This window comes from Dipodomys spectabilis, unplaced genomic scaffold (assembly GCF_019054845.1).
Source record: "Dipodomys spectabilis isolate Male_0828 unplaced genomic scaffold, ASM1905484v1 ptg000360l, whole genome shotgun sequence".
NCBI lineage: Eukaryota > Metazoa > Chordata > Mammalia > Rodentia > Heteromyidae > Dipodomys > Dipodomys spectabilis.
The window spans coordinates 3,034,362-3,061,117 of record NW_024871037.1 but is presented as its reverse complement, the minus strand read 5'-3'; the positions used below and the strand labels follow the sequence as shown (position 1 = coordinate 3,061,117).

At 50.9% G+C, this 26,756-nt stretch overlaps 1 protein-coding gene across 2 annotated transcripts in view; it reads right to left on the bottom strand.

Moving 5' to 3' along the window:
• Window positions 1–285: 285 nt before the first annotated feature.
• The window catches only part of Mapkapk3 (MAPK activated protein kinase 3), a 30,839-nt gene continuing 4,368 nt past the window's right edge, over window positions 286–26,756 (bottom strand). For both annotated transcript variants that reach the window (XM_042665980.1, XM_042665981.1), the window contains exons 3-11: window positions 11,200–11,339; window positions 9,512–9,576; window positions 8,050–8,129; window positions 6,367–6,490; window positions 4,961–5,036; window positions 4,098–4,222; window positions 3,325–3,410; window positions 2,617–2,697; window positions 286–1,098 (exon numbers count right to left, since the gene is read on the bottom strand). In XM_042665980.1, the coding sequence (XP_042521914.1) occupies window positions 946–1,098; window positions 2,617–2,697; window positions 3,325–3,410; window positions 4,098–4,222; window positions 4,961–5,036; window positions 6,367–6,490; window positions 8,050–8,129; window positions 9,512–9,576; window positions 11,200–11,339 (930 nt within the window). In that variant the 3' untranslated portion in view covers window positions 286–945. The remainder of the gene's footprint in view (window positions 1,099–2,616; window positions 2,698–3,324; window positions 3,411–4,097; window positions 4,223–4,960; window positions 5,037–6,366; window positions 6,491–8,049; window positions 8,130–9,511; window positions 9,577–11,199; window positions 11,340–26,756) is intronic.

Genomic DNA, 26,756 nt, shown 5'->3' with positions numbered 1-26,756 from the left:
CTGAAGAGCTGAGGGACAGCGCCCAGGCCCAGAGTTCAAGCCCCAAGACTGACCAAAAAAAAAAAAAAAACAAGGAGACAATCATGCCCTCTCACAAAAGGACACCATAATACAGCCCTTGCTATCTCCATAGACAGGGGCTTTCCTGCCTGAGATCTGGTGAGCACGTGAAGTGTGTGTGTGTGTGTGTGTGTGTGTGTGTGTGTGTGTGTGTGTGTGTGTGTGTGTGTGTGTGTGTGTGTGTGTGTGTGTGTGTGTGTGTGTGTGTGTGTGTGTGTGTGTGTGTGTCACAGTGACATTTTTCCAAAGTAGAAAATGGTTAAAAAAAAATACCCTCTACCTTCAGCTAAGATGCAAGAGCTACCCTTTGGGTATGGGACGGTAAAAGGATGGTTAGGACTCTTTAGGGGAGAGAGTACCGAGTATCATTTGGCCTGAGGCTGAACCGCTCAGGCTGGACAGGGCTGGACCCTGTGACCTCATGGAGGCTCAAGAAGCGGGGAGTGCGCCCTCAGTGGCCGCTCCTTCCCTCCTCCCCCATCCCCTCCTTTGCTCACTGGGCATTTACAAACAGCCACGCCATCCTCAGTCACCATGACAACCAATGGCCGGATGCCTTTCTGGATGCTGAGCCTGTCTGCCCACACCAGGGGAGGAGGTCTCCATAGAGGAGAGGCCCCGGTGGCCAAGGCTCCAGAAGATGCGCTGGGGCAGGATCAGGGCTTGGCCAAAGGTGCTTTAACTGAGTCAGCCGCTTCCCCTGGCCTGAGGCCTGGGACTCTGAAAGAGGTTTTTAGGTCAAAACAGTCTTCATCCTCAAGTTCCAAGTGACAAATTAAAATAATTTAAAAAAAATCCATTTGATAAAAGAATGACCCTTGGCCTGCCCCAGCCAGAGAGCCTCAACAAATGGTCTGTTACCAGGCTGAAACATGGCTTGGGATGCTACTGGTTGTTGCAGCCCTGGGAAGCCGAGGAACTGCCCGCCTGCTTTTTTCTCCGCTTGTTGAGGAGCCGATTGTTGGAAGTCTTCAGGTCTTTGATCTTCACCTGGTCGTAGTCTACCCGCATGGTGGCTAAAGCACTGGTCATTTCCTCCTGAGGACACACAGCACAGGGAGGTAGAGAGGTCAGGCTCATACTGACTTCTAGAAGCCATCGCCTTTCTGCCCATGCGCACAGCCCCTTTGATCATGTCAGTCTTTTTTTCCTTTTTTTTTTGGTTGGTCCTAGAGCTTAAACTCTGGGCCTGGGCGCTGTCCCTCAGCTCTTCAGCTCAAGGCAAGCACTCTACCACTTGAGCCACAGCACCACTTCCAGTTTTCTAGTGGTTAATTGGAGATGAGTCTCACGGACTTTCCTGCCTGGGCTGGCTTTGAACCATAATTCTCAGATCTCAGCCTCCTGAGTAGCTAGGATGATAGGTGTGAGCCACCAGTACCCGGCTTGATCATGTCAGTCTTTAACAGACTGTGCCGTCACTGCATTTACTTTGTGTCACATGATCCTTGCTACATTTTGTTTGTTTGTTTCCCTGTGTGCATTTGTAAGTCCTGGAGCTCGAACTTGGGTCCTGGGAGTACTGAAAGAGCTGAGGGCTAGCGCTCTATGGCTCGAGCCACAGCTCCACTTCTGGCTTTTGGATGGTTAACTGGAGGTAAGAGTCTCAAGGGCTTTTCTGCCCAGGCTAGCCTGCAACCCTGATCCTCAGCTCTCAGCCTCCCATGTGGCCAGGATGACAGGTGTGAGTCACCGGTGCCTAGCCCTTGGTAGTTGTTTATGGTGGATTCTGAGCTTATGTTCTAGGGCACAGGAAAGTAGTGACTGCCTGGGACCTCAGAAAGCCTGAGTGGGACAGAGAAATGAACCGATGTCACTTGCCTAACTACAAAGTCTGTAGAAAATGCCATCTCATTGGGAACCTAGGAGATTGGGGCCTATAGACTGGATATAGGCTTTGAGCTGATGTCCCATAGAGTCAAACTTGATCTTTACTGAGCCTAAAGCAAGGCTGTCATTCTCCTAAAGGCTATTGGTCATAAGAGAGATTAAAGCTGGAGTTGGAGTTAGGTGGTAGAGTGCTTCCCTAGAATTTACAAGACCCTGGGATAGATCATCTCTAGCACTCTAAAAAATCCCCAAAAACTAGTGAAACTGGGTGCCAGTGGTTCATGCCTGTAATCCTAGCTACTCAGGAGGCTGAGATCTGAAGATCAAGGTTTTCAAAGCCAGCCTCAGCAGGAAAGTCCATGAGACCCTTATCTTCAACCAACCACCAGAAAGCTGGAAGTGGAGCTATGGCTCAAGTGGTAAAGCTCTAGCTGTGAACAAAAAAGCTTAGGGACAGTGCCCCGGCCCTGAATTCAAGGCTTGGGACCTGTCAAAAAACTAAAAGCAAATCAGATGAGTTCTCTGAGATGGTCAATACTTGAGCCCAAAACCTTTATACTGGTTTCCCATCCCAAAGTCCCTTCTATATTGAGTGAGCCAAGAGCACCACATAGAATTGGGGAGCAGAGCCCAATGCTCAGAGTGCCTCAGTTGGACCAATGAGGGAGTCAATGATACACCTAGAATCCCGGAAGCTGCAGGAAGATGGAGGTAGGGTCGACTTACCTTCACTTCATCCCAATGGTCTTTGTCTTCTTGTAGTACTCGGGCAGTGTGGAGCGGGGTCTGAGGTACCACTGTGGATTGCTAGAAGGAAAGCCAAGCCCCTGAGTTAGCTCCTGGGGACATGTGGAACAGTAGTGGCTTATCCTTTTCTCTACTTATCCTTTTCTCCCCTTCCCCTATTTTCCCAGTCATTTTTTTTTTTTTTGTCAGTGGTGGGGCTTGAACTCAGTGCCTAGGCGCTGTCCCTCAGCTCTTCAGCTCAAGGCGAGCACCCTACCACTTGAGACATAGCACCACTTCAGGTTTTCTGGTTGTTTGTCAGAGATAAGAATCTCATAAGCTGGGTACCAGTGGCTCATGCCTGTAATCCTAGTTACTCAGGAGGCTGAGATGTGAGGATCAAGGTTCAAAGCCAGCCTGGGCAGGAAAGTCTGTGGAGACTCTTATCTCCAATAAACCACAAGAAAACCAGAAGTGGCACTGTGGTTCAAGTAGTTGAGCATTAGCCTTAACTGACGAGCTGAGGGACAGCACCCAAGCCTAGTGTTCAAGCCCCATGACCAACAAAAAAAAAAGGGGGTGCTACCATACATTGCCATGCAAGAGCCCATTCCAGCCCAGCACTCAGCCCTCCACAGCCGCTCCCCTCCTGCCTGGCATCTCTACTCCAGAATTACACTCACCTGCCATCAGAGAAAAGGTACTTACGTTGATCCAAGGGTGGTTCATGAATTGTGCAATGGTCAGCCTCTCTGTAGGGTCCGTCTTCAACAGCAGGCGGATCAGTTGTTTGGCTAGAGGAGACCAGGGAAGAGGGAGGCGGTGAGGTCGCGATCCCCCTCTTCTCCCCACATACGGCAAGCTCCATGAGGCTAGGCTACAGATACTCCCACATTGCTATTCCATGAGCTGACACAACAGTTTTCTTGTTCAAAGGTACTAAGTGTTCAGGATTTGTGAGCTAACACATAAGATAGAATCGCCTGCCATCTCCAGAAGAGGGAAACAAACATCAATGAGGAATTAAGAAAAAAATTAGGGCTGGGAAGGTGGCTCAGTGGTAGAGTGCTTGCCTCGCATGCATGAGGCTCTGGGTTCAATTCCTCAGCACCACATAAGCAGAAAAAGTCAGTAGTAACTCAAGTGGTAGAGTGCTCACCTTGAGCTGAAGAGCTGAGGGGCAGCGCCCAGGCCCAGAGTTCAAGCCTCACAGCCAACAACAACACAAAACAAAACAGGCTAGGAATGTAGCTTAGCAGTAGGGTGTTTGCCTCTCATGCATAAAGCCCTGGGTTGGAATCCTCAGTACCCACATACACAGAAAAAGCCAGAAGTAGCACTGTGGCTCAAGTGGTAGAGTACTAGTCTTGAGCAAAAGAAGCTCAGGGACAGTGCTCAGGCCCTAAGTTCAAGCCCCAGAACTGGCAATACATACATAAATAAATAACAGCCCGGGGGACCAGGTAGAAAGGTTGACTCACCATCTTCTGATACGTCTGACCACTCAGGATTGGGGAAGCCATACTGGCCCAGGCGGATTCTCCTCTTCATCCCTGGAGAGATGGCCTGACCCGTGTTGGAGTAGAAGGGTGGGAAGCCACACAAACTAGGGGAGGAAGGAGGGAGTCATTTTGGCACAAGGGTTGGGGTCCGTGCTGGGGCAGACCCCTTCTCTACCTTAAGCCAAGGAGATAGGCAGGCAGGTACTGTAGCCATAACCCCAGCTCTCTGGCCTCCTGGGTATCTTGTCTGCCCTTAGCATGAGAGGACCCTCCAGTAACCTAAAGGGATGGTGGCCCTGTGACCAGAGAGGGTGATACACACACAAAGCCCCTCACTGAGGACACAGAGGCAAGAAGCAGAAATGGAACTAAAAGTATACAATGGGAAGCCTGTGATCCTACCTACTCAGGAGGCTGAGATCTGAGGATCGAAGTTCCAGGAGGGAAAGTCTATGAGAACTTTTTTTTTTTTGGTCGGTCATGGGGTCTGGGCGCTGTCCCTCAGCTCTTCAGCTCAAGACTAGCACTCTACCACTTGAGCCACAGCACCACTTCTGGCTTTTTCTGCTTATGTGGTGCTGAGGAATCAAACCCAGGGCCTTATGCATGCAAGGCAAGCACTCTACCTCTGAGTCACCTTCCCAGACCCTATAAGAACTCATCTCCAATGAACCGGCCAGAAAATGGTGCCATGGCTCAAAGTGGTAGATCTAGCCTTGAATGAAAGAGTTCTGGGACAGCGTCCCCAGGCCCTGAGTTCAAGCCCCATGACTGAGAAAAAAAATAAGCAGATGGTAGGATTGGGCCAAGAGGTCCAAGCCAAAGGCAGCCATGGTACTTACAGGATGTACATGATGACACCCAGAGACCACATGTCACACGACTTGTCGTACTTCTCTGGACCCAAGACTTCAGGAGCTGTCAGGACAGAGGACAGGGACGGGTTCTGAACTCCGAGCTTCTAGGGAACCCAGGCAGAAAGCCTGAAAGCCCGGGCAAGGCGAGGAGCAGTCTGGGAGCGAGGGCAGAGTAGACTGGTGTCTGGCACCTTCTGGGAAGGCAGTATGTGTGTGAAACTCCAAGAGGAGAGACAGCTCGGAGGGCTGGGGAGGGGCGGGGAGGGAATAAACTGCTTTCAGACAGCCCTGTGGCTCCTTTTTAGGCCCTCCTAACAGTCTCAACTTGGTGGGGAGGGGAAATGGCCAGTCTCTAGGGTTGGGTGAGTTCCTGTCCCCCTTCCCCCCCCAAAAAAAGCTTCAGCCAACTAGCTGCCTGGTGTCCCTTTTCCCTAAGCTCAACATGCAGCTTAGGTCACAGGTAAGGAGAAACTGTGTGTGTGCACGTGTGTGTGTGTGTGTGTGTATGTGTGTGTGTGTGTGGACTCCACACTCCATGGTCAGCTTAGCTACCGCCATGCGTGCGTGCGTGCGTGCGTGCATGCATGCGTGTGTGTGTGTGTGTGTGTGTGTGTGTGTGTGTGTGTGTGTGTGTACTCTACACTCCATGGTCAGCTTAGCTACCGCCCGCAGGCCTCTGTCTTTGCATCTATGCAATGAGGTCAGCAGGACAGAAGCTCTCTTAAGTCAAAATACTGTGGACTGCGTGTCCTCGTGAGCAAGGATCCATTTTGGCTCTCTGTGGGGACGTCCTGTCCGTCCCCACCCTCCCTACCTCGCCCCGGGCCTGCCCTTGTGAAAGAGTCCATTGCTGATCCACTCTCTGATGCAGGACAGGGATATGATTGGGGGGGGGGGGCTTTCCTGACCCGGGAGCCACGTGGACGTGTCCACCCAGAGATCCCCACCCCCCACCCCGAGGCAGGTGACTGGGACCCCGCATGTCCTTTTCATGTCGAGGAAAAGGCCTGCCCGCTTTCTGGATCTGAATCCCAGGGAGAGAAAAAAAAATAAAAAAACAGATAAAGACAACCACCGTCGGGCTCCATTCCGAGCCGACGGCAGCCTTTCATCAGGTATATATTTAGAGCTGCCGTGATGTCATTTTCACTCACAGGCCACAGCCGGAATTTTCCTGGATCTATTTTCAAAAGCAGAAGCTGAAGTTGGGGAGAATATTTTTGCAGCCTCCGGCCCCCCCCGCCACTCCACCCCACCCATAACACCCGCCTCCACGCAGTGATTACACCCCTCCCTTCCTCTCCGGGCTTTAACTCTGTGCTTTCCACGGTCTGCCAGCTGGCACCCCTGCACCCCCACAGCGGTCTGTGTACCATACCCCGAAAACTCACCCACGTAATAGGGAGTATAGCAAGGCGTCTGAAGGGCGTTTTGAGTGGTCTCCTTTGCAAAGCCGAAGTCAGTGAGCTTCAGCACGGCGTTTTTCTCCTTGGATGTGTACAGCAGGTTTTCGGGCTGAGCCAGGGGAGAAAAAGCACGGGTGTGGAGTTAGCTACCGGAGGAGATCGGGGATAAGAGTCCTCCCCTCTGTCCTGGTGCATGTCAGCTCAATCCAGCTCCGAGACAACCCTGAGCCCTAGTGATCTAGAACATGGACCAGATAGAGAGAAGCCAAGGATGATGGGGAGGGGATGCTTTCATTCACAGGGGAAAATGAGGCAGGCTCTCAGCCAAGGCTGTGAATGGTCACTTCACATTCATAGAAAGCCCAGGGGTGGGAATCTTTTTGATCCTGTTGATCCTGAGTTGTCGAGGTCGCTGTCAATCAACCTGGATGAGGGTATAAGACCGACTGCCCCTGCCACCCCCTCTCCCTGCTCTCACCGGCCCAGAAGGAAACCTGCTGGGGCCAGGTCCACCTGTGATCACCCTCCCCCCACCCCCCAGAGCTCAGACCTCAAGAACTGCATAGAGGCCAGCCATCCTTCCCCGGTACAAAGCACTGACAGACCGGGCAGGTGGGGTGGCAGGGAGAGCCGTGTGGAGGAAGGTGGTTTCTCATGACTGTGTAGGACCTAGGCCTGTGTCAAGTAGCAGAAGGCATTTCCCCAAGCACGGCTGAGGAAGAAGGGCAGAGTATTGGACAGAGTTTGCCTGCGGTGCCAGTAGGAGCTATTTTTTCCAGTTCTCTTTGAGACAATCCGACCTTGGATTGAGATAAACACAGGGAAGCAGTTTCAGAGAACACAGAGGCATCTGGTCTGCAGAAGGCATTGCTCCCCTTAGGAAAAGAGAGAGGGGGGAGGGAGGGAGGGGGAGAGAGAGAGGGAGAGACAGAGGGAGGGACAGAGAGAGAGAGAGAGAGCAGGAGAGAGAAAGAGAGAGAGGGGGAGAGGGAGAGGGGAAGAGAGAGGGAGAGAAAGGAAGAGAGAGGGAGGGGGGGAAAGGGAAAGAGAGGGACAGAGGGACGGACAGAGGGAGAGAGGGGGAGAGAGGGAGAGGGAGAGAAAAGGGGGAGAGGGAGAGGAGAGAGGGAGAGAGAAAGAGAGGGAGGGGGAGAGGAAGAGAGGGAAAGATAAAGAGGGATAGAGGGAGGGGAGAGAGGGAGAGAGGGAGAGGAAGAGAGGGAGAGAGAGGGAGAGAAAAGCCAGAGCCAAATTATAACAAGGATTTCGGCTCTGACTCGGAGCACGTGGGCAAATCCGATGAGTCTCCATGCGGCAGAGGCAGACGCAGGTGAGCCACTTAACGTCTCCATTTGCTCGGCTGTAAAACGGGGGCCATCAACTCTCATAGGGCTGGTGGGATTAAATGAGGTGTCTATCAGCACGAGTAGCTAGGGTCGATGCTTGGTTATTCTATTGGGATGACACGGCGTTCGAGGGAAACAAGATCATCTGATGAGACCAGAATCAGCATGCCCAACCACCGGAGGAAGGGCCGAGAGAGAGCGGTCTGGTTGAGAAGCTGAAGCTGACTGAGGAGCTTGGCCTCCATCCAGTGGGGACCAGGAGCTAACGAGGGCTGTAGGACAGACCTGTCTCTGTCCCCTAGATCGGGTCCCAGTGACTCACCTTGACATCTCGGTGAGCGATATTCTGGCTGTGTAGAAACTGGATGGCGGTGCCGATATCCCGCATTATCTCTGCGGCCTCTGTAGACAGGAGGTGGAGCACACGTCACAAATACCAAAGGTCTGATGACTTGGGACATCCCCCACCCACATATCACTGCCTCTGGATAGGATCTGGCAGGCCAGCAGGAGATGATCATGGTAGTCCTGTGGCCCGTGGCCCCCTATCCTAAATACCCCCCCCTTTTTTTTGGTCAGTTGTGGGACTTGAACTCTGGGCCTGGGCGCTGTCTCTCAGCTCTTCAGCACAAAGCAAGTTCTCTACCACTGGAGCCACAGCACCACTTCTGGTTTTCTGGTGATTCATAAGAGTCTCATGGACTTTCCTTCCCCGGGCTGGCATTGAACCGCAATCCTCAGATCTCAGCCTCCTGAGTAGCTAGGATAATAGGCATGAGCCACCAGTGTCTTTAAGACTCTTATCTCCAATGAACCACCAGAAAACCGGAAGTGGCGCTGTGGCTCAAATGGTAGAACGCTCACCTTGAGCTAAATTGCTGAGGGACAGCGCCCAGGCCCAGAGTTCAAGCCCCACAGCTGGAAAAAAATAAAAAATAAAACAAAACAACAAAAGAGTCTCAAGGGCTGGATTTGAACCTTGATCCTCAGATCTCAGCCTCCTGAGTAGCTAGGATTACAGGCGTGAGCCACTAGTGCCGGGTTCCATTTTTCCCCCCTAGGGATGCTTCCAACACATCTGAACTTCTTTTCTCATGCCTAGACAGCTTCTTTCCAACTCCCCTGTGGGTCAGCACCCAGAGGCTCCAATTCCTCCATGCCAGAACTAGAAAGTCCATTTCCAACCAGATGTCATGGACATAGGGGACAAAATGCCCCACCCTCTCATTCTTTTTTGGTTTTGATGTATGTGTGTAGATGTGTGCCGATACTAGGGTTTGAACTCAGAGCCTGGGCATTGTTCCTTCGTTTTATTGTTCAACAATAGTGTTTTAGGGGCTGGGAAGGTGGCTCGGTGGTAGAGTGCTTGTATTGCATGCATGAGTCCCTGGGTTCAATTCCTCAGCACCACATAAGCAGAAAAAAAGCCAGAAGTGGCTTAAGTGGTAGAGTGCTAGCCTTGAGCTGACGAGCTGAGGGACAGCACCCAGGCCCAGAGTTCAAGCCCCATGACCGACCAAAAAAAACAAAAACAAAGCAAAGACTAGTACTTTACCACTTGGGCCCACAACTGCACTTCCAGAGATAAGTGTCTCACTGACTTTTCTTGTGCAGGCTGGCTCTGAACCTTGAGCCTTGGATCTCAGTCTCCTGAGTAGCTAGAACGACAGGAGTGAGCCACCTGTCCCCTCTTATTCTGATGGAAAGACAGGCTCAGGAGAGGAGCAAGTCCTCATCCCACGGCATAGACGGCCCCACGGTCCAGCTCCCTGTGCATCATATACCTCTCTCGGTGAAAGCCTGGTCTCCTCGCTCCTGAATCCTGCTGAACAGCTCCCCGCCTTCCATGCTGCAAGAGAAGGTGACAGTAAGTGAAAAGGGAAGAGAGGGTGAATCAATCGTCTCCCCTTTTCCTGTCCCGGACTGGAGGCTCACGCTCTTCCCCTGGTGTTGAGCAGCCGCTGTCAGCTGTGGCCTGTGGTGTTGAGTTGGGTGGGTGGATCTGTCAGAACTCCAGAGAAATGGTTCTCAGAAGTGCTTGTCCTATCGGATCGTGACTCCTCGAGCAGTCCTATACCCACCCGAGCCTCAGTTTCTCCAGATGCAAAAGGAGATCGTCATTCATCATCTTCACAACCCAGTGTCAGGAGTGTCTACTGTGTGCTGTGCACTGGGCTTTACCTTTTAGATATGCCACTGTGTGATCCTGAGACACACCCTTTGCCTCTCTGTGTCTCAGCTATGTTTTTGTTTGAACTGGGGCTTGAACTCAGGGCCTGCGCACTGTCCCTGAGTTTTTTTTTTTTGCTCAAGGCTAGTGCTCTATCACTTTGAACCATAGCTTCACTTCCCATTTTCAAGTGGTTCATCAGAGATGAGTCTCATGGACTTTCCCGAGTGAGTTGGCCTCAAACCACGATCCTCAGATCTCAGTCTCCTGAGCAGCTGGGATGACAGGTGTGAACCCCAGGCGCCCAGCCATCCTTGTTATAAAAGAACAGCACCGAGCCGGGCGCTGGTGGCTCACGCCTGTAATCCTAGCTACTCAGGAGGCTGAGATCTGAGGATCCCGGTTCAAAGCCAGCCCGGGCAGGAGAGACCGTGAGACTCCTATCTCCAATAAAACACCAGAAAACCGGAAGTGGCGCTGTAGCTCAAGTGGTAGAGCGCTCGCCTTGAGCTGAAGAGCTGAGGGACAGCGCCCAGGCCCAGAGTTCAAGCCCCCACGACCGACAAAAAAAAAAAAAAGAACAGCACCGATCTCACCAGAGTCATGCAAATCGAATATAAGATGCCCCTGGCACACTCTGAATGGAATCAAGCTTGGCATGAGTGCTGCGTGAAGGTCAACCCCCATGTTTGACAGAAGAGTTGCAGAGATCCAGAAAAGTTAGCAAGAAGCCCATTTCTATGGCTAGTGGGTGATAAAGCTAAGGATCTAGAATTCTACCTCTGAAGAGCTGGTGAACCTCTGGAGGGAGGAGGGACTTCAAAGGCAGATGGGAGACTTCAAAGGGGACGCCCAGGGTCTGAGGTAGGCCGAGGTCATAGGACAAGTAGCAGACGCCCAGAGCTCCAGACCCCATCAAATACGATCATTGGTGGGACCACAGGTGCACAGACCCCACCAGAAGGAGACAGCCAAAGGGACTGCATGTCTGCATGTGTCCCCGCTTCCCCCACCCCCCCACCAGCTCCATGTCCGTACACAGATGGGGCTAGGCGACCTTCTCTTGGAGTGGAGATCCCATGCAGGAGACCGCAGGAGAGCCGTGGTGCCTTTCACAAAGCCCCCTTGGCAGCCCAGCCCCACGAACGGGACCCATGACCACCCATCCAACCGCCCTTCAGGGGCCATGATGGCCACTATGCCAAGAAGAGGGTAAGCCCTGGGAGAATGTTGGGGGGACTGGGGTGGGGAGGGAACACCCATGGTGGGGGGCCCCACGAGGCAGTGGGGCGTGCTGCATACCATTCCATGACGATGAGGAGACAGCGTCTGCCCCGATGCATGTTCTCGTACACGTCCAGGATGCGCACGACGTGGGGCCCGCCTGAGGCCTGCCAGTGGTGCTCCACCTCCTGCCGGGCCTTGGGGCTGTCATACAGGAGCTGTAGGCGGTGGGCACGGAGAGGGTCAGCCTCACAGCCTCCCTGTCCTTGCTTGGCAGACAAGGGCAGAGTCACAGAGACCCGTGATTTGCCAGCACCGCATGGCTCTTCTTTTAAAAATCATTTTACAAGCCTGGCCCTGGTGGCCCACGCCTGTCATCCTAGCTACTCAGGAGGCTGAGATCTGAGGACTGCAGTTTGAAGCCAGCATGGACAGGGAAGTCAGTGAGACTTATCTGCAATGAACCACCAAAAAGCCATAAGTGGAGCTGTGGATTGAATGATTAAATGCTATCCTTGAGCAAAAAAAAAAAAAAGCTCAGGGACAGCACCTAGGCCCTGAGTTCAAGCCCTAGGATCATCACAAAGCGTAGAAAGAGAGAAGAAAAGAGAGAGACCTAGCGGCCCCACTTCCTAAGCCAGGATAGGGACTGTGTGTGCAGATAGTACCTGGTAGATGCTAGGTCCACAGGGACCCCTGTGCTCCCCCTCCCCACCCAGCTCCCCTATGTGAAAGGAGAGGTACTGGAGGAAGGCTGGGGGAAAGGGATGCAGAGATGTAAATCTGTCCATAGCCCAGGAGGTGGATGGAGCCCAAGGAAGGGGTGAGGCCTACATCCACAAAGCTATCTAGCATCCAACCGCATTGGGGAAGAAGACAAGGCTACGATCCTGCAGGAGTAAAGCTAATTAAGATTCCAAATTCCCACCAGTGGGTGCAGGAGGAAAACTCACTACCAAAATATTAAAAAAAAAAGCATTCTTAAAAAATGAATCTTTTGGGGCTGGGAAGATGGCTCAGTGGTAGAGTGCATGCAACGGTTCGATTCCTCAGTACCACATAAGCAGAAAAAGCTGGAAGTGGTACTGAGGCTCAAGTGGTAGAATGCTAGCCTTGAGCTGAAGAGCTGAAGGCAGCGCTCAGGTCCAGAGTTCAAGCCCCACCACTGACCAAAAAACAAAAAGAGTCCTTTGCCTGGTGCCAGTGGCTCATGCCTGTCATCCTAGCTACTCAGGAGGCTGAGATGGCAGTTCAAAGCCAGCCTTATCTCCAATGAACCACCAGAAAACAGGAAGTGGCACAGTGGCTTAAGTGGTAGAGCGCTAGCTTTGAGCTGAAGAGCTCAGGGATAGCGCCCAGGCCCAGAGTTCAAGCCCCACGACTAAAAAACAAAAAAGGTCTCATGGGCTTTCCTGTCTGGGCTAGCTTTGACCTCAATCCTCAGATCTCAGCCTCTTAAGTAGCTAGGGTGACAGGTGTAATTCTTTTTTTTTTTTTTTTAATTTTATTTTATTTTATTTGAGAACATACTGTACAGAGGGGTTACAATTACATGGTCAGGATAATGCATACATTTCTTACCAAGCATTGCAGCCTCCTCCTTTGTTTACCCTTCACCTCCCTTCCCAGCCTCCCCCCTCCCCCACCTCCGACATTGTAAAGCTGGTTTTGACATGACATTTTGTACTTCTCATTGTTGCAACAGGTCCACCTGAATCCTTAAACGACTTGTTTGTCCCCATCTCCTCCACATGTTATACTGACATCAAATATAGTGAAAGCGGGGGTTACACTGTGGGGGAGGGACATACAAAGCAACCAAGAAATAATCTTATAAATGCGTTAGAAACACTGCATGAAAGAAACAAAAACATTAAAATACATATTTGAGGGTTCGTTTTCCTAACATCACATTCTCTGACTTTTTCCGCTTGACTCATACCTATACTAGATATTGCAGATAAGGGAAACCATGGGACCTATGTTTCTTTGGGCCTGGCTTACTTCACTTAATATAATTTTTTCCAAGCCTTTCCATTTCCTAACAAATGGGGCAATGTCATTCTTTCTGATGGAGGCATAGAATTCCATTGTGTATATATACCACATTTTCTTGATCCATTCATCTATTGAGGGGCATCTGGGTTGGTTCCATATCTTAGCTATGGTAAATAAGGCTGCAATAAACATAGTTGTGCTGGTAGCTTTAGTGTGGTCTTTTTTGTAAACATTAGGGTAAATGCCCAAAAGTGGGATTGCTGGGTCATAGGGGAGTTCTATGTGAAGTCTTTTGAGGAACCTCCATACTGCTTTCCAAAGTGGTTGAACAAGTTTACATTCCCACCAACAATGAAGTAAGGTTCCTTTCTGTCCACATCCCCTCCAGCATCTGTTGTTGTTAGAGTTCTTGATGACAGGTGTAATTCTTATCCAGGGGTGTTAAGCCTGGCTGTCCTCTCTGACCCTTCCCAGCCTGTAGATGCATATCCTCCAGATAAACATCACTTCCATCTCAGCGTCCAGGCTTGCCTTTTCCACCTCCCCTGTGTTCTGCTACCCCTGGCCCCAAACACCATCTGTTCTAGCCAGAAGGATATACTCACTCTTCCCAAATAGGCGCCCCCTTGAGTCTCCCAGCCTCTGCCTGCAGGGCACTGCCATATGAATTCTGGCAGTTTTCACTGGGGTGACAGCCTGGGGTTTTTGTTGTTTTGGCAGTCATGAGACTTGAACTCAGGGCCAGGTGCTGTCCCTGAGCTCTTTTTGCTCAAGGCTAGTGTTCTACCACTTTGAGCCACAGTGCCTCTTCCAGTTTTTGAGCGGTTCATTGGAGAGGACTTTCCCACCCGTACTGGCTTCAAACCATGATCCTCAGATCTCAGCCTCCTGAGCAGCAAGGATGACAGGGAGCGACTGGTGCCCGGCTCCTTCCTCTCTCTTTTTTTTTTGGTTGGTTGGGGGGCCTGAATTCTGCCCCTGGTCATTGTCCCTCAACTCTTCAGCTTAAGGCTAGCGCTCTACCACTTGAGCCACAGAGCCACTTACAGCTTTTTTGTTTTCTACTTATGTGATGCTGAGGAATCAAACCCAGGGCCTCATGCATGCAAGGCAAGCAGTCTACCACTGAGCCACCTTCCCAGCCCATACCTTCGTCTTCTATAGCTAGAGCCACCTTCTTCTTCAGGAAACCTCTGTGAACATCACCTCCACTCAGAAGCCCTCCTGGACCACTAAAAAGGACACTGAGTTTCCCTTACTCTCCCCCTATGCTTTGTTTGTTTTCTCTCTATTTGTATAAATTGAAGTATAATTTACATCTAGGAAAATGCCCAGGCCTCACGGGTCCAGTTCAATGAGCTTTGATGGTTGCAAACTCTGTGGGGGACCCACACCCCCATAAAGATGAGAACCATGACCAGCTCCATGGAAAGCTCCCATGTTGTTACCCTTTTCTTACCTCCCATGCAGCACTTGCTCACAACCTACAATTAGTTTGTTCCCTTGATAACTCTTTAAACACACACACACACATATTGCATTTTTGATGTGCCAGGCTCTATTTCAGAGTATGTTATGAATATTAGGAGACTTTTCATTACTGTTTTTAGAGGAGAAACTGAGGCACCAAGAGGGGGGCGGTGGGGAAATTAATCAGTCCCTATTTGCATGGCTTCTCCCCCAAGCCAACATTCTGCCATCTCCTTACGAAACTGTGGACCCAGTCAGTCGCCATTCTGTCCGGTCATCTGGGTTCAAGTCCTGGGGTACGGGTTCTGACCCCAGCACTGACTCCTCATATTTGTAGATCGCATGAACATGTCTATATTGTAGACGGAAAAACTCCCCCAATTAAGATTAATCCAGGAGCTGGGAAGGTGGCTTAGTGGTACAGTGTTTGCCTTGCATGCATGAGGCCTTGGGTTTGATTCCTCAGCACCACAGAAGCAGAAAAAGCCAGAAGTGGCACTGTGGCTCAAGGGGTAGAGCACAAGCTTTGATCTGAAGAGCTGAGGGACAGCGCCCAGGCCCAGAATTCAGGTCCCACAACCGACCAAAAAAAAAAAAAAGATCAAATCCAGAAGATGTCACACATGGAAACACGACACCCCAGCAACCTCACACCCCAGGGTCCATTGGTCTCATTCACACAGATGCATGACCCCATCCCTGTGCTCTTCTGTGTGTGTGTCGGGGGGAACGGGGGTGGGGGGGTGTTAAGTTCTCATGTGGTGGGAGAGCCAGGCTCTACTCCTATTCTCTCTGGGCTTCTGTTTCTCCAGGGAGAAGAAGCTTCGGGGCTCATGGTAGATGGTGGGAAGAAAGGCGACAAAAGAGGTCTGGGGTTAAGAGGCTCCCTGCAAAGTACCTGTCTCCCACATCCATAACCGTACCCCTAGAGAGAAACCCGAAAGGTCTCCAGATACACACACAGAGACTGAGGCAGAAGTCTGGCATTCTCCTGAGGAAAGATGCTATGGGATAGAAACATGACGTACGAACCCCACTGGAGCTCATGGAGCTTTGGATCTGAGGCGACATGGACCTTGAACAAGGACGTGTGTGTGTGTGTGTGTGTGTGTGTGTGTGTGTGTGTGTGTGTGTGTGTGTGTGTGTGTGTGTGTGTGTGTGTCTGTCTGCCTGTCTGTCTGTCTGCCTGTGGTTTCTACCTTCCCTCCTCCCTTCACCCTCTGCCAAATTCTCTCATCTGCCCCCCAGAGTTGGCAGCCAGACGTTGAAGACTTCTAGTCACCTTACCAGTGAACTCCAGCTCGAGTGGAGAGCGGTGGGGCCCAAGACCCACACAGACACCTGCTTGTACCCCTCTGGCCTCACCAAGTGGAATGGAGGTGGGGGGCAGGGGTGGGCACCCCTCAGTCCCTTCCCACCCAAGGAAAGACCTGAGTGATAGTGGATTGAATTCTTCAGATCTAGATCGGGGAATAACGACCGGCAGCATTTACCTATTTGGAAAATGACCTGCGGTTTACAAAACACCCTGTGGTCGTTTTATCTCGTGGGAATGTTCGGTGCCACCCTGTGAGGTGAGCAGGGTGGGGACTGTCAGCCCCAATTTGCAGATCGAGGAAACAGAGGCCCAGGAGGATGAAGTCATCGCCTGGCAGGTCCCCCACTGCTGTGTGGGGAGTCTAGGAGAAGGAGAACTGGACTTTACAGAGAGACTCTAGATAACCCCTCCCTGAGGAAGAAAAGGAGGTGGGAGTAGCCCCAGAGCTCATGCAAGACTTGTGAAACTCGTTTTTGCGCCAATGTATAGGGCTGGGAATGTGGCTTAGAGGTAGAGTGCTTGCCTAACTTGCACAAATTCATGCCCCAGGTTCGATTCCTCAGTACCACGCAAACAGAAAAGGCCAGAAGTGGTGCTGTGGCACAAGTAATAGAGTGTTAGCCTTGAGTAAAAGAAGCTCAGGGACAGTGCCTAGGCCCCTGAGTGCAAGCCCCAGGACTGGCAAGAAAAAAAAAAAGTGTGAATAGACATAAATATATAGGAGATTGGGTGTGAGTGAGTGAGTGAGTGTGTGTGTGTGTGTGCGCGCATGTGTGAGCACAGGGGTGTGTATAATATATTCATGCATAGAGGTGCAGTGCATGGTGGGTAGAAAGTACTGGTGGGGTAGAGGGTAGCTTTGGTCACACGTCTCTGGGCTCTGTGATGTGGACTTTAAACTCCCAGAGAATAGGATTTATCCATCTATCCATTTATTCTTCCAAATTATTTTTTTTCGGGGGTGGAGGGGGACCCTTGAACTCAGGACCTGGGCACTGTCCCTGAACTTCTTTTGCTCAAAACTAGCACTCTACAACTTGAGACAAAGCACCACTTCGGCTTTTTCTGTGTATGCGATACTGAGGGATCAAACCCAGGGCTTCACACGTGCTAGGTGAGCACTCTACTGCTGAACCATGTTCCAGGGCGCTCTTCCAGCAGACAGCTGGCCATGTGGAGACGCTCAAGAAAGACTGGCAGAGCCGGGCACTGGTGGCTCACACCTGTAATCCTAGCTATTCAGGAGGCTGAGATCTGAGGATCCCAGTTCAAAGCCAGACCAGGCAGGAAAGTCCATAAGACTCTTATCTCCAATTAACCACTAGAAAACCGGAAGTGGCACTGTGGCTCAAGCGGTAGAGCGCTCGCCTTGAGCTGAAGAGCACAGGGACAGCGCCCAAGCCCAGAGTTCAAGCCCCACAACTGACAGAGAAAGAGAGAAAGAAAAGAAAGAAAGAAAGAAAGAAAGAAGTGGCGCTGTAGCTCAAGTGGTAGAGCGCTCGCCTTCAGTTGAAGAGCTGAGGGACAACGCCCAGGCCCAGAGTTCAAGCCCCACGACCGACAAAAAAAAAAAAAAGAAAGAAAGAAAGAAAGAAGGAAGACCGGCAGGCCAGGTGCTGGTGGCTTACACCTACCATCCTAGCTATTCAGAAGGGTGAGATCTGAAGATTGTGGTTCGAAGTCAGCCTAGGCAGGAAACTCTCATCAAAGTCTCATCTACAATGAACCACTAAAAAGCCAGAAATGGAGCTGTGGTTCAAGTGGTAGAGTGCTAGCCTTGAGAACAAAAGCTCAGGGACAGCATCTAGGCCGGGGCACTATCCCTCAGCTCTTTAGATCAAGGCAAGCACTCTACCACTTGAGCCACAGCACCACTTCCAGTTTTCTGAGTGGTTTACTGGAGATAAGAGGCTTATGGAGTTTCCTGCCCAGGCTGACTTTGAACTGTGATCCTCAGATCTCAGCCTCCTGAGTAGCTAGTATGAGCCACCAATACCCAGCAGCATTCTGCTGTTCTTCTCCAGCCTCATCAGCTCAGGAAAGATCACCTACCCAAGTCCACATACCCAGCCGTACAAGCTTGTACCCCATTAGCTCACGCTTGGGCAGGACCCTCCTCAAGCAGAAGTGTACATGGCGTCTCCCATTTCTCAATCAGAGGAGGCGTAGAGACTGCCAGCCTGGACAAGCAGCTTCATCCGCCACCCCTACAGCCAAAACTCCAACCCCTACGCCCCAGGCCAGTCTACCTGCCACCCCAGCCTGTCTGCTCTGTGTCTGTGGCCAGAACATACAGTCTAGCCAGAGGAAGAGAGCTGACGTGTAATCTCTACCATCGGTGAGACAAATGAATTAAGAAGATAAAGCTCTAGCTGGCTTGCCGACTCATGACCCGAAGGACTCTGGTCCCAGAGCCGGCCTTTCCAGCTCCTCTCTCTGACCCCATATCCCATTATGTCCACATGCCTTGCTTACTGGGCCCAGGATCTCAGGCCTTTTGTAATTCCCATACAGGAAAGAAACCAAACCAAACCAAAGCATTTTGAGTCTCTTTAGAGTGCAAAGGTAAAACTACCAGAAACCAACTGAAGTGCATAACTAAAAACGAAGACTTTTTTTTTTTTTTTTCAAGACAGGGTTTCACGATGTAGACCCAGGCCTAGTCTCAAACTGTCAATCCTCCTGCCTCGGCCTCCCAAGTATTGGAACTACAAGAGTGAGCCACTAGATCCAGCTTCAAAAAGACAAATTTTAATTCTGAGCTTCCTGGAAGCCTTGGCAAAGGAGGAAAACAGATACACAGATTTTGTTCTCTTTTTCTTTTGCCAGTCCTGGGGCTTGAACTCAGGGCCCGGGCATTTATCCCTGAGCTTCTTTTGCCCATGGCTAGCTCTCTTACACTTGAGCCACAGCACCACTTCGGGTTTTTTTCTGTGTATGTGGTACTGGGGAATCGAACCTGGGGCTTCACGCGTGCTAGGTTCAGCATGGACGTAGGCCCCCCCCAAGAGTGTGGCGTTCCCTGGTGAGCGGGCAGTCGTGTTGAATCAAACTTCCTAGCCACTGTCTCAGATGAGAGCCTTGAATGTGTGCATGATTCTCTCACATGCTTCATTTCCCCAGCTTCTGTGGCTCATTACGGGAGCTGATTGAACTGATTGTGCGGCCGAGGACTAGTCGGCCTCATGTCATGTTGGGCCAGGCTCCGTCAGGTTCTGACCACAGCCTGCTCCATCTCACCCAGTCTAGTCGCCTCTCCTTCCCGATGCCGAGTTCCACACAGGTTGGCTCCCCAAACACCAGGCCCCTGGTTGATCAGTGTTGGTGGTTGATCAGTGTTGGAACCCCCACCATAGCAGCTACCCCGCTTCAGTGCCCAGCTAATACCTGTCCTGGGTATCTCATATAGAACCCCCAATCTCGAGATTGGTCCTTCTCCCCATGGGGACATTTACTCTGAGGGGAACTGACTCGCCCCGAATTGACCGGCAATGTATCAAGTCAGGACTCAAACCCAGATCTTTTACTGGCTTCCAGAGAATGGAGACGGTTGCACGTAGCTGCTTCACCTCCACCCCTGCGAGGGACAGAGGGACACAAGTCCCAATATCAGCTTGGAGAACACAACACGGAAGGGCCCAAGGAGAAGCCAATAACCCAAAACCTTCCTATCGAGTGAAATGGAGCTTCTGAAGAATGAGGAGGCAGAAAGGATGAGAGGATGAGGAAATGAGGACGGAGTGGTACACGTCTTTGGCCTCCAGGGAAACACACAGGAGATCTACTGTTTAACCCAAGGCCCGTGACCAAGAAAGCAATGAGAGATAGCTCAAGATGGTGGAGACAGACCAAACCACCCTCTTCCCCCTATGCCATGTGCTTTCTTCCTGTCATAGTTAGCTTGTCATAATTTTTCTATTGTCTTTATTTTTTAAAAAACAAAGCCAGAGCCGGGCGCTGGTGGCTCACGCCTGTAATCCTAGCTACTCAGGAGGCTGAGATCTGAGGATCGCGGTTCAAAGCCAGCCCGGGCAAGAGAGACTGTGAGACTCTTATCTCCAATAAACCACCAGAAAACCGGAAGTGGCGCTGTAGCTCAAGTGGTAGAGCGCTTGCCTTGAGCTGAAGAGCTGAAGGACAGCGCCCAGGCCTAGAGTTCAAGCCCCACGACCGACAAAAAAAAAAAAACAAAGCCAGGCGCTGTAGCTCATGCCTGTAACCCTAGCTACTCAGGAGGCTGAGATCGAAGGATCACGGTTCAAAGCCAGCCCCAGAAAGAAACTCTGTGAGACTCTTATCTCCAATGAACCACCAGAAAACCGGAAGTGGCACTGTGGCTCAAGTGGTAGAGCACTTGCCTTGAGCTGAAGAGCTGAGGGACAGCGCCCAGGCCCAGAGTTCAAGCCCCACGACCGACCCAAAAAAAAAAAAAAAAAAGCCAGGTGCTAGTGGCTCACACCTGTTATCAAGCTACCCAAGAGGCTGCGATCTGAGGTTCATGGTTCAAAGCCAGCCCGGGCAAGAGGTCAGTGATCCCAGCTGGATCTAAATCAGACTGTAGTTGGGGCTGGGAATGTGGCTCAGTGGTAGAGTGCTTGCCTGGCCAACATGAAGCCCTGGGTTCCATTCCTCAGTACCATATAAGCAGAAAAAGATGGAAGTGGTGTGGTGCCTTAAATGGTAGGCTGCTAGCCTCAGTCAGCCTTGTGTATGTGTATGTGTGTGTAGGTCCTAGGATGCTAGGGCGTGTGTGTGTGTGTGTGTGTGTGTGTGTGTGTAGATCCTAGGGTGCTAGGGCGTGTGTGTGTGTGTGTGTGGATCCTAGGGTGCTAGGGCGTGTGTGTGTGTGTGTGTGTGTAGATCCTAGGGTGCTAGGGTGTGTGTGTGTGTGTGTGTGTGTGTGTGTGTGTGTGTGTGTGTGTGTGTGTGTAGGTCCTAGGGTGCCAGGGCTTGAACTCAGGGTCTGAGCCCTGTCCCTAAGCTTTTTTGCTCAAAGCTAGTGCTCTACTACTTGTGCTACAGCTCCACTCTGTGTTTATTTGTAATTAATTGGACTTTCCTGCCTGGGCTGGCTTTGAATTGAGATCCTCAGATCTCAGCCTCCAAAGTGAGTAGGATTACAGGCACTAGCCACGGATGCCTGGCTCGTCCTGCCATTCTTTAAGCCTGTATCAGCTCTGTGTATGTCTTCCCTTTCCCTCTGTTTCATCCGTGTCCCTGCAGCTCCACACACAGGCCAGGGCCAGCACCAGCAGCCAGCGTTCCTCCCCTAGCAGCACCAGAGACACATCCAGGCTTCCAGCTTCCCAGCTGGAAGCTCTCTGGCTCCTTTCTCCCGCTATTCTTTGTTGTTGTTGTTGTTGGCCATCGGGCTTGAACTCTGGGCCTGGGCCCTGTCCCTCAGCTTTTCAGATCAAGGCTACAACACCTCTTCCGGTTTTCTGGTGGTTCATTGGAGATACTCAGCTGGCTTTGAACTGCAACCCTCAAATCTCAGGAATTACAGGTGTGAACCACCAGTGCCTGGCTCTCTCTCTATTTTCTTTTCTTTTTATGTCAGTCATGAGGCTTGAACTCTGGGCCTGGGCGCTCTCCCTGAGCTCTTCAGCTTAAGGTGAGCATTCTACCACTTGAGCCACAGCACCACTTCCAGTTTTCTGGCAGTGAAATGGAGATAAGAGTCTCACAGACTTTCCTGCCCAGGCTGGCTTTGAACTGTGATCCTTAAATCTCTGCCTCCTGAGTAGCCAGGATTACAGGCATGAGCCACCAGCATCCAGCTCTCCCTCTATTCTTATCCAACCAGACGGTTCCCAAGGCCCCAACACTCAGCCAGCTTCTAGAGGAATTTCCTTTTCTCTGAGTATTGTGCTATAGAGCCACAGCCACGAGGAAGAGAAGCGAGGAGATGTTGCCTGCTGTGGACCCGGTGCCTGGTAGCACTGAGGAATTTGTGTGTCAAGGGAATGGGCTGTGGTGACTCATTTTTGTGTTCCAGAGAGCAAGGATGCTCTCTGACTCAAGCATTTTACTAGGCTGTGGAGAAAGAGGGGGGGGGGGTAAGAGAGAGAGATATGGGTCCTCAAATCTGAGTCATAGCCCCAGAGTTTCTATCCCTAGCTAACCACAAACGCGGTCATCTGTCACCTCGGCTGACTGTTTCCCTGGCAACACCCCTCACTGGGTGGCCAAGGAGAGTCATTGGGGGAGGGGGTTCTGGCCAGTCTCCACACCTTGAGAACAGCCCCTAGAAGCAAACAAGGGATCCCTGACTCCTCACCTGCTTCCATGATACGTCTTACGGTCACACAAAAGTGTGTTCAAAGCAGAAGGGAGCCCTTGCCAAGCAGAGCACCCCAACCCACCCCTTCATTTTTACAAAAGGGTAGACAGTGATTCCTAGTCCAAGCTGAGCTTGCAAAATAGAGGGATGGATGGCTGAGGGCCAAGATTGGCTGCCAGCCAGGCCTGGGTCCCACCCCGGCCTGGACACATCTCCACTATTCGACCCTGGGTAAGTTACTGGGCCTTTCTGAACCTTGTTGTCTGCATCTCTCGCGAGAAGTGAAAACTCATTCTTAGATCCCGCTGTTTGCATTTAGTCCCCCAGAGCACCTGCTAGGTCCTAAGAAGGGAGTTGTCTGTGTCAGGGGAGCATTTATGAAACAAGTCCTGGATCTTCTGTAGATGCTAAGCTCTTAGGAACAAGACAATAGATGCAGCAAGTCAAGGACTGAGCCATTTTTTGTTGTTGTTGTTGCTCATGGGGCTTGAACTCTGGGCCTGGGTACTGTCCCTCAGCTCTTCAGCTCAAGGCTAGCATTCTACCACTTGAGCCACTGCACCACCTCGGTTTTTCTGGTGGTTTATCGGAGATAAGAGTCTCATGGACTTTCCTGCCCGGGCTGGCTTTGAACTATGATCCTCAGATCTCAGCCTCCTGAGTAGCTAGGATGACAGGCTTGAGCCACCTGCGCCTGGCTGGCCTAGGCCATTTATATCCTGATCTTGATTGACTGGGTAAGGGTATTGGAGGTCATCTAGAGTCTTGGGGCTCATCCCAGAAAGTGAAGGGGATGCTCACACTCCAGTCTACCCTGTGGAAAATGGAAGCATATATCTGTGTGTGTGTGTGTGTCCTGGGGTTTGAACTCAGGGCCTAGGCAATTCTCTGAGGTTTTTTTTTGCTCAAGGCTAACATTTTACCACTTGATCTACTTCCAGCGTTTTTGGTAGGTAGTGGGAGATTTCCCTGCCCGGGTTGACTTCGAACTGTGATCACCCAACCTCAGACTCCTAAGTAGCTAGGATTATAAGCATGAGCCACTGGCTCATAGCTGGAAGAACACTTTTTTTTTTTTTGACCAGTCCTGAGGTTTGAACTCAGGGCCTAGACCCTTTCCCTGAGGTTCTTTAGCTCAAGGCTAGCACTCTACCACTTGAGCCAAAGTGCCACTTCCTGCTCTTTCTATGTGTGTGGTACTGAGGAATCGAACTCAGGGCTTCTTCATGCATGCTAGGCAAGAACTCTACTACTAAGCCACACTCCAAGCCCGTGGAAGAACACATCTTGAGTCCTATTCCTCCTACCTCCTCTGTGGGCTCTGATGCTCTGGATTAGGTCACAATCCAGGCACTTCCTTTCCCAATTGTGGCCAGGGAGCCTTAGGGGTCATAATATATCTAATCATACACTGTTGTCCCAAGTAATAGCCCCAGCCTTTTGAGCCATAAAAGGAGACCTGACAGCAGAGATGGCAGCTAAAGTTACTTTCTCACACTCCACAGGGGACACCTCGGGTTACAACCCAAGCCCAAGTGTCTGTGACTCCACTCTCTTGACTGCCAAGGCTGCCCGCACCTGGTTCAGGCTGACAGCAGAAGGGAGCCCAGGGAATGGCATGGGCATAGCAGAGTTTCTTTTTGTGGTTCCTGTCCCACCCCTTCCTCCCCTAGGCAGGGTAAGGAGTTGCAGGCTGACCGGAAGGAATCCCTCAGCCCTTCCCCGTCCTTGCCCTGTCCTCTGGCGATGGGTTGCAAGGAACCCATCCAGCCCAGCCTGAAACACTTGAGACAGGCAGGCTGTGCTGAGTCCTGAGAAAGCAGAGACTGAGCCACCGCAGGAGAAACAGGCAGGGAAGGAGAAACGAGAGAGACAGACAGAAACAGACAGAAAGACAGTGCCATGTACATACAGAAAGCAAGGACAAAGAAAAACAAAGGCAACTGTAATATCAACCCACATTAAAAGATAAATAAAATCACCCTAGCTACTCAGGAGGCTGAGATTTGAGGATCGTTGTTCAAAGCCAGCCCGGGCAGGAAAGTCCATGAGATTCTGATCTCCCATGAACCACCAGAAAACTGGAAGTGGCGCTGTGGCTCAAGTGGTAGAGCACTCGCCTTGAGCTAAAGAACTGAGGGACAGCGCCTTGGGCCAGAGTTCAAGACCCACCACCGAGAAAAAAAATAAAATCAATCAAATCAATATTCTCAACATGTCTGTTGATGTAGAGCTCAAAAGGCCTCTGGCAGTTCATGGTTTCCTTGAGGCAAAGCTTCTGAGGTTCCCACACAGCAGGATTTCTATCACAATCACACAAGTCTTAATCCACTTAGTTCCAAAGGAACAAAAGCGTTGGGGGAGGGGGACCCCAGGAACTGCAGCTCCCTCCATGTTGTCCCTCTGTTCCATAAAGGGCTGGCTCTCTTAGGTATAGAGGGAACCCATGTAAGTTCTTATGACAACAGTAATGTACCATCCAAAAATGCATCTAGAGTACTCAAAGAATAGCCTCCAACCTCCAAGAGTGTCTGTTGGCATAAATACAGGGTGGATAACTGCTACCAAGACCTAATCCTAAACCAGGTGCTGGTGGCTCACACCTGTAATCCTACCTACTCTATGCTGGGCACCGGTGGCTCAGGCCAGTAATCCTAGCTACTCAGAAGGCGGAGATCTGAGGATCCCAGTTTAAAGCCAGCCTGGGCAGGAATGAGATACTTATCTCCAATGAACCACCAGAAAACCAGAAGTGGTGCGTTGGCTCAAATGCTAGAGCACTATCTTTGACCTGAAGAGCTGAGGGACAGTGCCCAGGCCCAGAGTTCAAGCTCCATGACCACCACCACCACCACCCCCCAAAAAAAATTCTAAGCCAGGTGCTGGTGGCTCACACCTATAATCTTAGCTACTGAGGAAGCTGAGATCTGAGGGCTGTGGTTCAAAACCAGACTAGGCAGAAAGGTCTGTGAGACTCTTTATGTCCAATTAACCAATAAAAAAAAGCTAGCAGTGACGCTGTCAGCCTTGAGTGGAAAAGTGAAGAGACAGTGCCTATGTCCTGAGTTCAAGCTCCATGATTGATCAAAAAAAAGAGGACTAAATCCTCCTTGGGGGCATGGCTCAGGGGGAAGATCATCAGCCACAGAGCAAAAGCTGGAGGACTGGCACACGTGGAAGAGTCCCTGCCTAGTAAGCACTGTGTCCTAGATTCAACCCCCAATGCTGCCAAAAAGAAAAACCAGAACCAAAACAAAACAAAAAACAGAATCTTAGAACAATCGAGTTCCTATATTCTACTTTCACTCTTCGTAAGATGTTTTATGCTCTCATGAAAACTCATTAGGCAAAGTGCTTACTCCTCGCCATTCATGGTAGCGGCTCAAAGCTCTCAGATCTTTCCTTCAAGTCTGGGAGAAGCTCAGGAGAAGTGACATTATTTCATTTCCAGGCATACCAGTGCTTCCACAAGCTCCTGACTTGTTGACTTAGTACCAAGTGGCTCTACTACAGAGGCTGATCTGACCGGTCTGGAGACCATGGGGGGGTGGGGGGGTTGGGCAACCGCACCTAGGCCTCAAATCCAGCTCAGTCACACCAGGCCCCAACAGGCCGGCCTCGCCCAGAGTGCAATGGAGGGTGGGGCATCCAGAGTCCACGGTGTCTGGCTCTCTACATGGATTCCCTTTCTGCCTTTCTCCTGGCACTCTGGGTAGGAAGAGATCCTTAACTAAGGTGTGGCCCAGCTGCTGACCTCAAGGCAGAGAATGTCCTTTCTCCTTATATCTTTCCCCATGGACTCTGGCAAGGGGGGGGGGGGGGGGGGGGAGACACTGCGTCAGCAAAGCTGGTGGATTCCTTAGCAAAGTCCCAACCTTAGGACAGGGACTTATTTCTCTATGACATATCTTGGAGAAACTAGGAAAAAAAAAAATACTATTCCTGGTCTGGTACCACTGGCTTACATCTGTGATGCTAGCTACTTGGAAAGAGAAGTAGAAGAGAACCTTTCTCAGCCATTAGCTGGGTAAAGTGGTGTGTAAATAAACAACTGTGATCTCAATAATGACAGAAAGCCTAAAGTAGGTGGATTGTGATTCTGGTACATCACCAAGCAGGAATCTCTCTCTCTCTTTCTCTCCCTCTTTCTTTCCAAAGGGCCAAGTCTGTGTTGTTGTTTTTTTTAATTTAATTTTATAGCCGGGCGCCAGTGGCTCACACCTGTAATCCTAGCTACTCCACAGGCTGAGATCTGAGGATCACGGTTCAAAGCCAGCCTAGGCAGGAGACTCTTATCTACAATAAACCACTAGAAAACTGGAAGTAGCACTGACTCAAGCAGTAGAGCACTCACCTTGAGTTGAAGAGCTAAGGGACAGCTCCCAGGCCCAGAATTCAAGCTCCACGACTGACCAAAAAAAAGAATGAAATTTAATTTTATACTTTGGTGCCAGTCCTGGGGCTTGAACTTAGGACCTGGGTGCTGTCTTTAAGCTTTTGTGCTCAAGGCTAGTGCTCTACCACTTAAGTCACAGCTCTACTTCTGGCTTTTTTGTTGTTGTTGTT